This window comes from Drosophila mauritiana, chromosome 2L (genome assembly GCF_004382145.1).
Source record: "Drosophila mauritiana strain mau12 chromosome 2L, ASM438214v1, whole genome shotgun sequence".
Taxonomy (NCBI): domain Eukaryota; kingdom Metazoa; phylum Arthropoda; class Insecta; order Diptera; family Drosophilidae; genus Drosophila; species Drosophila mauritiana.
The window spans coordinates 5,484,667-5,498,705 of NC_046667.1; the positions used below are offsets into that span (position 1 = coordinate 5,484,667).

General features: G+C 44.7%; 2 protein-coding genes across 2 annotated transcripts; one reads left to right on the forward strand and one right to left on the reverse strand.

Annotated features, from left to right (window-relative positions):
* Positions 1–1,828: 1,828 nt before the first annotated feature.
* Positions 1,829–3,117, reverse strand: LOC117143681 (coiled-coil domain-containing protein 34). The gene is made up of 2 exons (XM_033308469.1): positions 2,664–3,117; positions 1,829–2,606 (listed from the first exon to the last, which is right to left on the reverse strand). Exons 1-2 carry the CDS (start codon positions 2,979–2,981, stop codon positions 1,968–1,970), a joined length of 957 nt encoding a protein of 318 aa, XP_033164360.1. The 5' UTR covers positions 2,982–3,117; the 3' UTR covers positions 1,829–1,967.
* Positions 3,118–11,428: 8,311 nt separating this feature from the next.
* Positions 11,429–13,242, forward strand: LOC117150849 (stress response protein NST1). Its single transcript, XM_033317919.1, has one exon. The coding sequence runs from the start codon at positions 11,552–11,554 to the stop codon at positions 13,007–13,009; it is 1,458 nt and encodes a 485-aa protein (XP_033173810.1). The 5' UTR covers positions 11,429–11,551; the 3' UTR covers positions 13,010–13,242.
* Positions 13,243–14,039: the final 797 nt, after the last annotated feature.

Below are 14,039 nucleotides of genomic sequence, written 5' to 3' on the forward strand. Positions count from 1 at the left end.
TTTATGTTAATTACTTTATCAGAATGATTGAAAGATTCTTTATTAACTGTCACTTTAATGTTGTTTATTCCAAATAAACACTCACATACCAAGCTTAGCTTTAAGGATATCTGTCTAGATTTTCTCTGAGTGGCGTTGAGTGGCCATTGGTGGACATGGGGTTTTGTTGTGGTCCGGGGGGCGGTTGCTCAATCTGGCCATTACCCTGGTCAGATGGGTATCAAGCCGAAATGCACACTACAATAATATCAAAGCGAAAGTGCGTAAACAATGCAAGCAACCTGGAAACGACTTGACTCTAAGCTCTACCCTTGACTCGGCGACCAAGTTGCATGCAAAAGCAACAAAGGCACCAACAACATGGTCATCATGGGGATGATGAAAACAAACAGCAACAAAAACAACGAGCTTAACAACAAAAGCAGCACAAGCAGCACAAACTAGTTAGTGCAAACAACATTGATGACGAATAACATGCTTCAATACCTTCCAAATTTAATCCTGCCAATGCTCAATATTCGGGACTTCACCCCCTCGCCAACCGACACCGTTTCCCCATCATTTCCCAGTATCTCGGACAAACAACCGAACATGCATGAGTAGGCATCGACCTGGCCAACTGCACACTGTAAAAAAGAACGTAGTTATACGATTTGAATTGGGAGGAATAATCACAAGATATTTTAAATCTGTATATGAATGTACCTTAAGAGTCGCAGGATTTACATATTTGAGGGATTATGAGAGATCTTTCGAGTTTAGCAGTTTACATAGTGACGAAGAGCACCGCGCGAATATGTTAATAAATTCTATATAAACTTTTAAAAGTAAACCATCATATATTTTAAAAAATTGATTTTTCTAAACTTAAATAATAATCAAATTATCTTTTAAGTGTAATCTAGGGGACTATGCATCCTTTAGTCCACTGATTTATATATTTTTAGCTTCAACTTCGAACTTTGAAATCTAAGCGTATGTTCCACGGTGGGTCGATGGAGACTTAACTTACTTGTGTCATTACTTCAATCACAGTGCACTTTCCCTGCCTGTGTGTGCGGAGTCATGCGTGTGTGTGAACTGGAAACCAAACCAACGTTGACCTCATCAAAAGGATTTCCAACGTCTTTTTGGTCTTTTTGTTTGCCCGGACCGGCTGGCCTTTGACTTTGCTGCAGGGGAGCTTGGAGCCAGCCGAGTGCTGTGGAAACTGTGCAAATGAACTTTAGGCCTTTGGCTTTGTTTGTTTGTATTTCGGTTTCCCACACCCAAAAGCCAGTTGACCGAGTCCCCCTGTTTTCCACTTGATGCTACACCTAAAACATGCTTTATTTTATTTTGGAACAATATAATTTTGTAACTTTTCAGACGCACAGGAGATCAGCCACAACGGGAAATCTAATGAAAAGGGGCAGAGCTTTTACACCATTTGCTCGGCATCGTCTGCTGCTCCAGCTCCAGTGTCCCGCCCCCCAAAATGTATCTTGTCCAACAACAATTGAAATCTTATTGAGTGTCCTGTCCTCTGCAGTCCAGGATTCGATTTTTGCTTACCTCCTTTCCTTTGTGTTTTTCTTGCAAATTGTTATTTGCTATGGTAAGTGCCCCTCCGCAGCTGCCCTTGCCACTACTTTTCGTATTGGTTTACAAAATTGGTTAAACTGTGTATTGGTGCAATTGTACGAATTGACTTTTGAATTGCTTGAAAATAGGGTTTGGCCATTCTACGTGGAAGGCAAAGATTATAACTACAAGCCATTAGATAACTAGCAAAATATATACCTTCTAACGATTATTATTTCAAAATAAATATCTAAAATGATTCTGGAATTCGAAGAAAGCGTTTTGGTTTCTAAACCCTGTCGGTGTATATTTTAACATCACTGTTTTTATATCTAACGAATTTTCGGACATTTGGAGTCGCCAAAAAAGTTTTGCTGGGACATCTTAAATCTGAATGGAGAGGACTACATCTGCGGCTGTTTAACTGGACCCATCCATGGAGTCGGATTCACATAGAGGTGAGAGATGGTGCCTCGCAGTGAGTCCATACCCTGATTAAGGGGCACCGGCTTGGGCTTGGTGTCCACATTGCTCATCCACTTCGACCAGGCATCCTGGGCCATTTGCCGGCGCTGTTCCTCTTTCAAGGCTTTGGACAACAAGGCGCGTCGCTTCTCCTCGCGCTGCGCCTGCTGCTGACGCTGCTTCTTTAGCCACCAGTCCTCTACGACCCTGCGGATCTCGTCCTTGGACACCTTGCGAATGGGTCTAGGTGCCGTCGATGAGCTCGGCACGGATCCCAGCCCAGATAAGGAGGACGACACGACGGGATTCTTGCGCAGTGACTCCAGGGGATTCTTGCGCAGAGCTATGCTGGCCTTCATGGCCGCGTCCTGGATGTGGCTCTCCAGCTGCAAGTTCGCCGCCTGGCGGGCCTTGTCCTTCAGCCACTGCTCGTAGCACATCCTGGCCAGCTGCTTGCGCTCCTCCGTCCGCTGCTGCTTGAACTCCTGCTCCTCCTTGACCCGCCGCTGCTTCTCTAGTAACTGCTGCTGCTTGGCCGAGTACCAGTTCTGGTAAGCGGCCTCTGGTTGGCGTTCCACCTGCGAAATGTGGGTAATAGATTATAATTTTATTTAATATAACATCTCACATACTACCTTCATTCCCTTGCAGTGGCTGAGATAGTTGAGAGAGCTCTCCTGGGAGCCGAGGCACAGCGAGGGCACCAAGTTGCTCTGGATCTCCGATCGCTTGAGTCCGCCGAGCGACCAGTTGTCCTCAGATTGGGGCGAAGGATTTCCACCGTCGTTCTTGAAGAAGTATGTGCGTTTGGTGTTCTGGGCGAGCGAGCTCGGCGAAGACATGGAGTTTAGTGAGCCTCCGGATGACGAGCGCGCGACGCGAGTCCTGCTGCTGAAGATCTCATCCCGCAGGACTATTTGTCCAGAGGAGGAAACGTGGCCACAAAATGCCATTCTCTCAACCTTTTTTTTTATTTTTAGAGGAACGCGTATGAACGAGGGAGCTGTAAAGACACTGTTGAACGAAATAATTTTTTGGCTTTTCTAGTTTTCAACCCAATTGTCTAGGCTCGAAAGTGTGTTACTGAAAGTGTTTTGAGTGGTTTTTCACCCACTCCTGTTGTTTCTCGCCCAACCCAATCTCTCGTCAATTCGAGCCGTGAAAAGTTTGTCGCTGCCCACCACCGACGAGCAATTAAACCTGCAGCCCGGCCAATTGCGCTTTCATATGCAGCGGAAAATTGTAATTACAATGCCGGCCACTGCAACAACAACAACAACGAACAACAACAACTAGCTGGATGCATAAAGGATATATGTATGGTACGCGTGCCTTGGCGATGACGTCGCGGCTGACGGTGTAAACCTCAGTTGCCGACACATCAGTAAATGGCGGCGGCCCATTGACATTTCCGCTGATTACTTTATGGCCGAACACATGTACACGGACCTTCGCAGCCGCAGTGCATAACGGTCTGACGCCTGTCGCAACATGACATGACATTTCGCCACCACCCACCACCCATTGCCCCACCACCCATTGCCCCACCACCCATTGCCCCCAACACCCACTGCCCCCTGGTGGCATCAACACACACTGCCGTCGTGCGCCTCATTTTGCGAAGGGTATAATTACTTTGTAATGATACTCGCATTACTTTCCAGCGAAGTAAATGTAATATAAAAGGTTCCATCACTTCTGTTTACTTGGCCTACAACGTCGCGCTGAGCAGATTGGCATTTTTAAGGCTCTATAAAAAGTAAAGCGATCGAAATAACAGGCACACTGTATGCAACATGGTGTAAGCTGAATTTATATAAATCCATAGCTTAAAGAAAGTGCATACTTAGGATCCTTAGCTAAACAATAAACAATATATTGTACATTGTAATGCATTTTAATATAAATCTATCACGATGTCAGTGGCACTACACAAAGTAATTGATCACTTAGCCACAAGTTGACCATTTTCGGCGGTCATCATTTTTGGTGGACGAGACGCACTGTCGCAAGGACACACATACACATACTCACATGCACAATTGACCCGGCTGACACATTCGAAAACAAACAAACAGGCGAGATGCGCCGAACAGCGAAAATCTCAAAATGTAATGACAGGCTAATTATGCGTGCAAATGGTTTATAAATATTTTATAATGCCCGCGTGACCCTGACTTCAAAGTGGGTGGGTGGAGCTGCACTCTGATGGGTGGGTGTGTGTGTGTGTTGGCCAGGAATCCCGACACCGAACTGAGCCCCAATGCCCCGCGGCAGAGTGTGCATTGTGTGCCACTCGGCCTTTCGACTGTTTGTTCGGGATCGAGTCTATATATGTGTGTGTGTTTTGCGCATCGCTGATTGCATTGCGGTTTTACGACTTCATTATTGTTAATTATACGCCGCGTTGGCAGCCTCCTCCGCCAAAGCGTTTCGCATAGAATCCTCTGTCCCATACCCACATGCAGTATGGCCCATCCATGTGGCTGCTGTCGAAAAAGGTGAACGAGTAAATTCAAAAATATGACATTGCGGAAACCACAAACTTAATTGGGCTTATGGCAACGGGCCGACACTGAGCCAACTAATTTCTCACTCTGGTGTGCAGATTATGGATTGGGTGTGGCCACTAATATTCATATGCGCCAAATGGGGCTAATATATATGGGGCCGCCCAATTGCAACAATTATTTTCTCTCAATTTATTTCGGCACAGATGGATGAAAAGCAATATTATTAATGTGCACTGATCTGCAACGGTGCTAATCAAAGCAAAACAGAATATGTGTAACAATGAGTACTTTTTTCTATGAATTTCAAAACTATCTGAATAAGCTACTTTATTTAAAATCATATTTTGTAACAAGGTAGGCTTATGGGAATACAAAGTAGTAGCTTCCTTGGCTCATTCAAAAGTGGTTGCAGAACATTCGTTGTACCCAAATATGGCATATCATAAAAGTTGATTTATTTAAACATTGCAAATTTTTCCTTTCATCGTTGCCTCATTTAGCAATGATAGCCTTGATACATGCCACTCCAGCCCCTCCCCCCAATACGCTGCTGCATATCTTGGCTATCATTAAATGTCGTAAGCCGAAATGATAATGCATAAATGTTAACAAATTTCACAGCATACCAAGCACACTTAACTGAGGGGGGGAGTGGGGAGCACCCATCCCCGATTGCTCTTTGCTTTCAACATCGAATTCATTTTACATGCATGGCAATAGACAGACAATGGCAGGATGCCCCGACACGCCCCCTTTTATCCTTCGGTTGCTGGGATTTGATTTGGAAATTGTAAATGCGGTCACGTATGTTATTATATCAAATATCTTTCATGGTTATGTTTAGATGCTTACATTTCTTGCAGCCATCTCTCTCACTTTTCCCTCTCGCTTTCGTCCTTCAATAAATTGACTTTTGTATTCGCATTTTGAAATTGTCGCACATGGAGCGCACACACACACACACATGCATATATATTTAATAAATACATACGCACTCTGCATCTTGTGCGTTTCATATTTGCAAAATTTGAATTTGAATTTATATTGAGGATTTCGTTTTCCTTTTGGGCTTACTATATAATTAAATCATTTTACGACATTTCAAATCCTTAAAGGCTAATCATAACATGAAATCTTATTATGGCTTTGCCTAACAGGTTTAAAATCTGATTGCCATCGCAATCAACTTGTTCCTACCTTTTGACCTTGATCGGGCTTAATACACTGTATTAAAAATATTTGAAATATTTTTCAGAAACTATTAATATATGATACATACATAAAAAAGTAATCTATGTAGCCATTGATTTTTTTTTAAATATTTTTTAGCTCAGCAATTGGTATCTGATAGTCGAAACACTCTATTGAAGCGTTCCATCTTTTTTTTTGTAAATTTGAATGGCTTGCACACTGAGGCAACTACTTGCCAGAACTGCTCAGGTTATTTTAAAGTGAAATAAGCCCAGTCAGAAGCTCACGGCCTCTTCGTGACGATTCCCTCGAGAGTGGAGGGAAATGTGCCTATCATTGCTGCATGTCAATGCTGGCGAAATGTATCTTTCACGCTCAATTTATTTGTAATGATGTCGACAGCAGAGCCTCAGTGGGAAAAGCCAACGCTGGCAAGAAATTCATTCAGCAGAAGTAGATGGTGGTGGTGTGTAAAAAAGCGAGAAAAAAAGGAAAACGTATGGCACATTAGTGGCGCCACGAAAAATCCCCAATCATAAAGTGAGCGGACTCGTGGCAACTTTTCGCGAACGCATTTTTCATGTCGGAATCCTTGGGTCTGGGCCAAATGATGTCCCTGGGGAGGGCGGGACAGTGGGAGGGGCCGGATGGAATAGCCGCATGTGTAGCTCTAATGAAATAAACATGTTTATTAGATACAAATGCGAGTCAGAGGGCCTTGTATCCTCTTCTTTTTCAAATAGCCTTTTTTCGATGTTTACAGTGCGTATGATTAATATTAAGAGTAGCTGCCTGGCTTGCACCTGTCCGCTTTGTAATTAATTGAATTATTTTTCTCAGGACGTGGCCAGTGGAAAAGGACAAGCAGCTAGGACTCAAAAAGCACAGCACAGTCCGATGGAATTATAAATTCAAGGGGCATCAAAAATAGCGGAAATGCAATTAAAATTGTGCAAGCTTCACGGCACCCGGCAAAAGTGTCGGTCTGTGAGTGTGGCTTAGAAAAATTACCAACAGCTACTTAGACAGCAGAATGAAAGGCATAAAGAGCTGCACAACTTGCCGGAGTCCTGCAGGCGAGCTGAGAACCATATTATGCTTAATTAAGCTGCTTTCTCCGCCCTTGTTGCAACTTCGATGCTGGGAAATGCGGCGTGGCAGGTCCAACAAGGTGAGGAGGATTAGCCAAGTGCCGCTGTTTAAGCTGTGGAATAGTGCATAGTCAAGTGGAACTTGTGATATCTCAAGAGAGTTCCGAGTGCTGGAACGTTTTTCAAGGATGGATCTATCTTAAGTCCTATCAGAAGAAGTGTAATACAAGCGATATTGTGTTGTTATAATCAATGTTATATTGAATAATATATAATTATTTTGTAATAATATTAATCAATGTGCAGGGTATATATTATATGTGTATTGTAATCCTTTATTTAATTAGTTGATCAAAAAGATTCCCGCGAACAGCACTTACAGCTCAATTGGAAACAAGCAAATCGGTTTAAACTATTAAAATTAATCCATTAAAAATAAAAAGGGCAAATGGCAAATGAAACTGAAGGGCAGGCAGGTGGCATCCGTTGAGTAAACGTATCCATTCAGAGCGGCATGCTAATGAGGTTAATGTTTGCATTGAACCCAAAAAATGGGCGAGTGCCAAGCCATCCCAACCATCTCGTCCTGGCCCTCTGGCCACCCAGTCTCATCCTCGTCCCTCCGCCGGCTGCCATCATAAGCGAATCGTGGGATTTTGAAATGTGTGTGCGCAGAAAAAGTCGGGCAAACAAACGGACAAACAGCAGGGGAAGACTTGAAGAGACCAACTAATCAAGGTAATGAAATCAGTTTTATTTCAGCTTATTTTCTCTTTTTTTCCCACCATCCAACGGCACGAGGCCCACAAACAAACCTCCAGGAGAGGGGAATGCAGTGAAAAGTGTTCGCCAGAGGGATTGGGGCTTTTAAACCATTCCCACTATCGTCTGGCATGGGGCTCCCACGTGGGTTTATCATCTGACTGTCTGTTTGGGGTTGTTTATATTCCAAATTAAAAATATTAAATATTCTTAAAGCGATAAGCCAGCTTGAGGTCTATGCTAAACTGCCTAGAACACCACGCTTTCTATTTCCAGAAAAGAAGGCAGATTGAATTGAAACGTTCAATATCAAGATCGTTTTTGAAATCAAAGTCCAATTCGTATTTAGAGGAATCCGCAGAAATGGGCAGATAGCCTATATTTTCGTGTATAAACTCATAGTTGCCTACCATGTCTCTCGAATCCTTTGCCCAAAACTACACTTGCCACACATACTCTAATTTTCCTCTCATGAACTGCTGATGGCTGAACAAACTTGCAACCACTATAAACTTTAAGCCACCGACACACATTGAGTCTGGGACTCAATTTCGCCCGACAACAATCGGATGGAGTCCGTTGAGCAAACTTGCTCCTGCTCCGAATCCAGCTGCTCCTGCTGATCCTGATACGGTCTTCATGCTTGTTTCACATTTCCGCTTACTTGAAATTATTAATTACCGAAATTCCAGGAGACGACAACCATCTGGACCGGTTTGCCGGGCTGTCGGTCGGTGCTTGGGAAATCTTGTCAGCAATTCAATTAGTGGGCACTTGCATTTATCTTATTTAAATACAGCATACTTTCCGACTGCCGCATGCAGTGCAGGTGAGTGTGTATGGGTGTGTGCGGGTGTGCTTGGGTGTGTTGGTGTTGTGATTGCGATTGTGCTTGTATTGGTGTCGTCATGGAAACGACAAGGACTCGAAGGACTGGAAGCGAACTCGTGACTTATGCAGTGACGCAACCAATTACGGCTTAGGGGCAACTGTAACTGCAACTGCTGTCTCGCCGTCTTCCTCACACCATCTTCCATCGTCCTTTATCCTTCGTCCTTCGGCGTGCATGTGGCTGACGGTGTCTGCTCGGTGTCTGCCCTCTAACCCGACATGCCCACAAAAACTATGTCAAACGAGTCTCTGCGAGACACTCAAAATCCGGCGAGTGGAATACTATTTTTTGGCTTAACTACCGCTGATAAGTCGAGGGCAATGCCGCAGCAGCGATTGTTTGAAAGTTTCTTAATTAAATGTGATTTGATTGCCAGCCAATCATCTCGCCGTGGCCAGATACGAGTATAATTGTAGTCGAGAACTTCATTCGCTGCTGTTGTTGACATCGAGAGCGAAAAATGTCACCCAGACTGCCAGTTTGTTGCTTACGAACACCACAAACTAGTAAGTCAAGCGAATGTTGTTGAAAATCACAAATTTAACACTTTCATTTTAGGTTAATATACAAACAATATAGGTTATCATAGTTTAGCATCTATAGGTTAACAAATAAATCCACATGATCAATATTCGATTTCGGTTTAAAGGATAGCCGCACCGAATTAACCGAAATATTTAACAGATATTTAACAGCTTGTTCGGTGAGCCAAGCCACTTAGGTAAATTGGCCAACTAAGTTCTTTAGCTGGGGTCGTCGCAACTTATTTTACCCTCCTAACAAATTCGCTTTTTGTTTGGGGTAGTTACTTATCTGATTTGTTTGCGGTTGTGGTGTGCGTGAGCTGCCAAGAAATTGACGACGTCAATGAAGAGACCAAGATTGGGTTGGAAAGATTGTCAATGAGTTTTCAATTCTGTCTGGCAGTTTCATCGTTTTAATTAGGTAAAATCACTACAGATCACAGTTGAAGCTGCCGGATTAAATAGCTTTCAGTAACAATTTTGGTAAGACATTGCAAATGCTTTAAAACAATTGGTGTCGGAAAATCCGTTTATTTTAAAGCCCGCAAACAAAAGATGAGAAAAATGTTTCATTTGACAAACAGGCAAAATTAATCAGTTCAATTTGACGCTTCATTGATTAAAAAACAATCCCCTGTGGCCACGTCCACCACCGCCGTCATATTCATACACTTAATTAAATTTGTGGCTGGCGAAAGTGAAATGTAACGACATTCGACGGCGGAACGTGAAGTGTTTGTTATTAGTGTAAACAACATTTCATATATTTTCATATGGAAGTAGACTCGCCGGGCCAGTCTGCGAGTGGGTCAGAGGTCACACATGGCGTATGAAATATGCGCCGCACTGGCCACAGGTAAAATTGTCACGTTTTTAATTAAACGGGCGCCCAAAGACCAACAACCAGCGCATCGTACAATCGTTCAATAATCAATGGCTCGTCCGTGACAATAACACGGGTTAAAAATATAATTAAAACTCAAAATAAAACTTTTATTGGCTGCGTGCCTGAAATGTGTAACTGAAACATTTCATAATGGCTTAACCACTTGTCGGAATTCCATAGATCCGTGCAACAGTTGGCTCCGCCAATTCACAGTACATTATAATCCAACAGAAAATATTTAAATACCTTAAGGCTAAGTAGGTTATGGTGCAGGGTATCACCCAAGTCCATTATATCTTTCCAGGCTCCATGGTTTGATTTTAAGGGTCTGGAAACTGCCACCAGGTAGCGCTAGTGAGCAATCTCGACAAGAGTAGTTATTTCTTTTTTGTTTTTCATATCTTTGTCTCAATCCAGGCAGCTGTGTAGAGGGTACTCTATGGTATGCCGTGTACTTAGACATGCAGCTTACAATAATTAATCGATATTGATTTTAAGCCAGAGTCCTTTCAATGCAGTTAAATTGTTTTTTATTTTTGGCTAGCGGCTTTAAAACAGCTTTATCTTTGACCTGATTCTGGAAATGGAGCACTGAGCCTATTGTAGATGACACACGCAATCACACACCCAGCCACGCCCACTTTTTGACAAGTCATTTGGCAGCTCGTTGAAAAAAGGGCCAACTTAATTGTGTCACCCAACTTTCAGCCTTAATTTGAGAGCCAAGATGATGGTGAACGACGATACAGCAATTAACGAGGTACAAAATCATTTCATTGTGTTTGCCAAACGCTGCGACCCAGAGCGCCCAAAAGCCAGCGGTGATAAGTTTTTTTATTACACCTGAGTGGGGAGGTGGGCGGGGCAGGTGAGCTCCCCACTATCTCAATGTGCGTGTGTGTGTGTGTGCCAGGACTCATTAAAAACGAAAGAGACGCTCATTACCTGGCCGAGAGCAGGCAGAGAAACAAACGAACTCGCCGCCCTCATAGGACAACAAACGATTTTTGAGCCGTTGACCTTTCGCTCCAACACCCCAAAATCCCCCCCTGCTGAAAGGGGGGTTCATGTGGATGAGGATGCGTGTGGTGTTGGGTTTTAATTACCTTTGGTTTCACCCCACTCGCCGTCGTTCGGCTCGTTGTTTAAGTAATTGTTTGCCATTAGTTAAAATGTTTTCATTTTGCACCGGACTCGAGCCCGGACCGGACGCACATACGAGTCCATGTGTGATGGCCATGGTGATGGCGGAAAAGATATCAAATTTGTAACCTGTCAGAGCGGAAATTCAATGAAAACAACTCGTTTTCATATTTAATGATTTCGGTTTCTTAGTTAAACGTATTAAACAGAATGTTCAAAATGCAGTCTCTCATAATAACACTTTCGAGCTTTGGTATATTACATTAATAATTATTTAGTAAATAATACAAGGATACTTACATAGGACCCTACATGGAATATTTTACTATATTTTTCGACCCCAGCAATCTGTGCACTTACGCTTTGATTGTCAGTCGTTGTGTACATTTTATGTTTCAGCAGTCTACAGACACAAAGCCGACACGACATATCGTCTCGAAAACTCGAGAGAATCTTTCCAAATCTTTCCCAATTTAATTTCCACATACCCCACTTTTGTCGATCTTTCGCAGACTGCCGGAATGGCCTTTGTAGCGCGTCGGAGTAGCGATGGCTCGGTGGTGGATCGCCAGCAGGTGTCTGGTCGGGGAACAGTACGTCCAGCTTCCCAGTCGGACATTAGTGATGAGGATTCGTCGGAGTCGGTGCTGGGCTATACAAACCGCACCTATGGAGCTCCCACAGTTAGGTATGTTGGCCAGGATGAAGATCGTGACGCGGTGGAACCTCAGCTAGATGATGAGGATTTTGTGGATTCACTGGGGGATCATGCCGACAACTCGGAAAGCGAGACGGATTCCATTTTGAGTTTCTGCAAGGAACTGGATGAGGAGGAGGCCAACGATGCATTGCTAAATGAAAGAATGAGCTTCACAGACGAGAAGGCGAAAGTTGTGGATAAAGCGAATGCAGATGATGTGTTTCACAGCGGCATGAACAAAGGCGATGAGGCGGCTGCCACGGACACGGAGACCGTGATGAACTTCGATCACGATGTGCAGAGCCTGAGCTCCTTAAGCAGCTGCACGCCAACAGTGACGCAGCGCTGTGAGGATGTCGACAACTTGGACAATATCAGCGGCAGGACATTTTTCAAGGAGGAAAAGTCGCAAAGCATTAACATCAGGACCTTCTGTAAGGATAACAAGCTGGATGGGCTGAGCGCCAGGACCTTCCACAAGCAGGCCTCCTCGAAGGAGGCGAACCAGGGCCAGATTTCCAATCGGACATACAACCTGAGTTGCTCGGGCAATAATCGAAACCACGACGCATCCTCGATGTCCACCTGCAGCTGGTCGGACATGTACCGCGGTGCCCTGCAGCCCACCGATGGATGCAGCGGTATGCCCCCTCTGAGCCTGGCCAGCGCCGTCTCGGACTCGTCCACGTGCTACAAGCAGCTGGAGGAGCTTAAGGAACGCCCTGGCCCGCAGGCCTTCGAGGACTGGAAGGCGCGAAAGGCGGCCCAGAAGCAGAAGGATCTGCTGGCCGCCAAGCAGGAGCGCGAGAAGCGGGAGGCGGAGGCAGCACTGCGACAGAAATATGCCCAGGAGCACTTCCAGGAGTGGTGTCGCCGCAAGGAGGAGGAGCAGCAGCGGCAAAAGCAAAAGAAGTCCTCGACCTGTAGCACCAGTTCCGGATCGGTTTCCGGCTCTAGCACCGGCCCTGCAAGGAAGGTGTCTCCCGAGAGCACAAAGAAGCGTCTGCAGGAGTGGGAGCGACTCAAGAAGGAGCAGCAGCAACTGGAAAAAGAACGCCTCAACCGACTGCAGTGCAACAAGCAGAAGCTGGAGGACGAACGCCGTCAGCGGCGCCAAGGCGCCTGGCAGAACTGGATGAAACAGGTGGACAAGCGGGCCAAGCCGGTTCCCCTCAATCAGGGCTTCGACACGCTGCGCGGCACCATATCCAACATCTACATCAATCCCGTTCAGTGGGTGTCCAACATCGATCCGCAGGATTCGGGGCGCAGTCGTTAGAGTTCCTTGGAGCGCTCTCACATTCGTTAGTCCATCGCCATTTCACGCTGAAATGCATGCAAGACCTATGGGGACGACTGGTGCAGGAGGACGGGAGGAGATCGCCTCGGTTGCTGGGCCAGCAAAATGATTTTAATTATACTACTACACATTATACACGAATTTTGATTAGTGGCGGTGGATCCCACTTTGTTTTACCTTCGCAAGTTACTCAATAAACTACAAGATCGGCAGCTGTAACTGCAGTTTGGTTTATATTCGGGGGAAATGTGTGTAAGCGATCTGTTGATAACAAGAATAGTTATTAATAGTTATTAACAAAATGTTGATAAATGTTGAAAAAAAATTTCTATATATATACCATATATATTCTAACGAACCCATTGCGAGAAGGTTAATAAAAGGCCAGCTTAGTGCGTTCCATGAAGCGAACCCGTAACGATAACCTTTGACCCGGGCGTATTATGGCTATGCTCCTCTACCACCCTTGGCCCAGAGCCTAAGGACACTGCACTTCCTTGTTGGCCATTGTGTCCCTTTATTCTGGCAACCATTTCCGTGTTTGTTTCCATGCCCATCCCATTCTATTCCATTCAATCCACCCACAATTGTGTGCGTTTGTGTCAATTTCTGTTTTTATTATTTATTTGCCCGACCCATGGGGAGTCGGCAGGTGGTGGAGCAGGCTTAATTAAGCTTTTCCCCACCCACCCGGACCGTCCCAGTTTTATTTATGCAATTAACCAAAGCCTCGTGTAATATAGTCCCGTTAGGTAAAAATCTTTGATTAATTGTAGTTTTGTTTACACGATGGCAGAGCGAGTCAGACCTGATTATGTGGGCCATCATCTGACGGGGTCCAAAGGGGATTTTCGGGATGTGTGTGTGTGTGTCGGAGGGTCCTTTCAGGTGATTAGTCCTTTAGTTGGCTGGCAATTTGTTTACACGTTCTGTGAGCTCGCCTAATCGCCAGCAGGCCTCTCGTCATTAGCACTATCATTACCTTGTGAGTTCCCGATAATGCTTTCAA

What these genes read in the sequence shown, in the direction of transcription:
- LOC117150849 (XM_033317919.1), top strand. Translation starts at nt 11,552, where the DNA reads ATGGCCTTTGTAGCGCGTCGGAGTAGCGATGGCTCGGTGGTGGATCGC.
- LOC117143681 (XM_033308469.1), bottom strand. Translation starts at nt 2,981, where the DNA reads ATGGCATTTTGTGGCCACGTTTCCTCCTCTGGACAAATAGTCCTGCGG. An exon ending in GCCACTGCAAGGGAATGAAG is followed by an intron (nt 2,607 to 2,663) that starts GTAGTATGTGAG and finishes CACATTTCGCAG; the next exon opens with GTGGAACGCCAACCAGAGGC.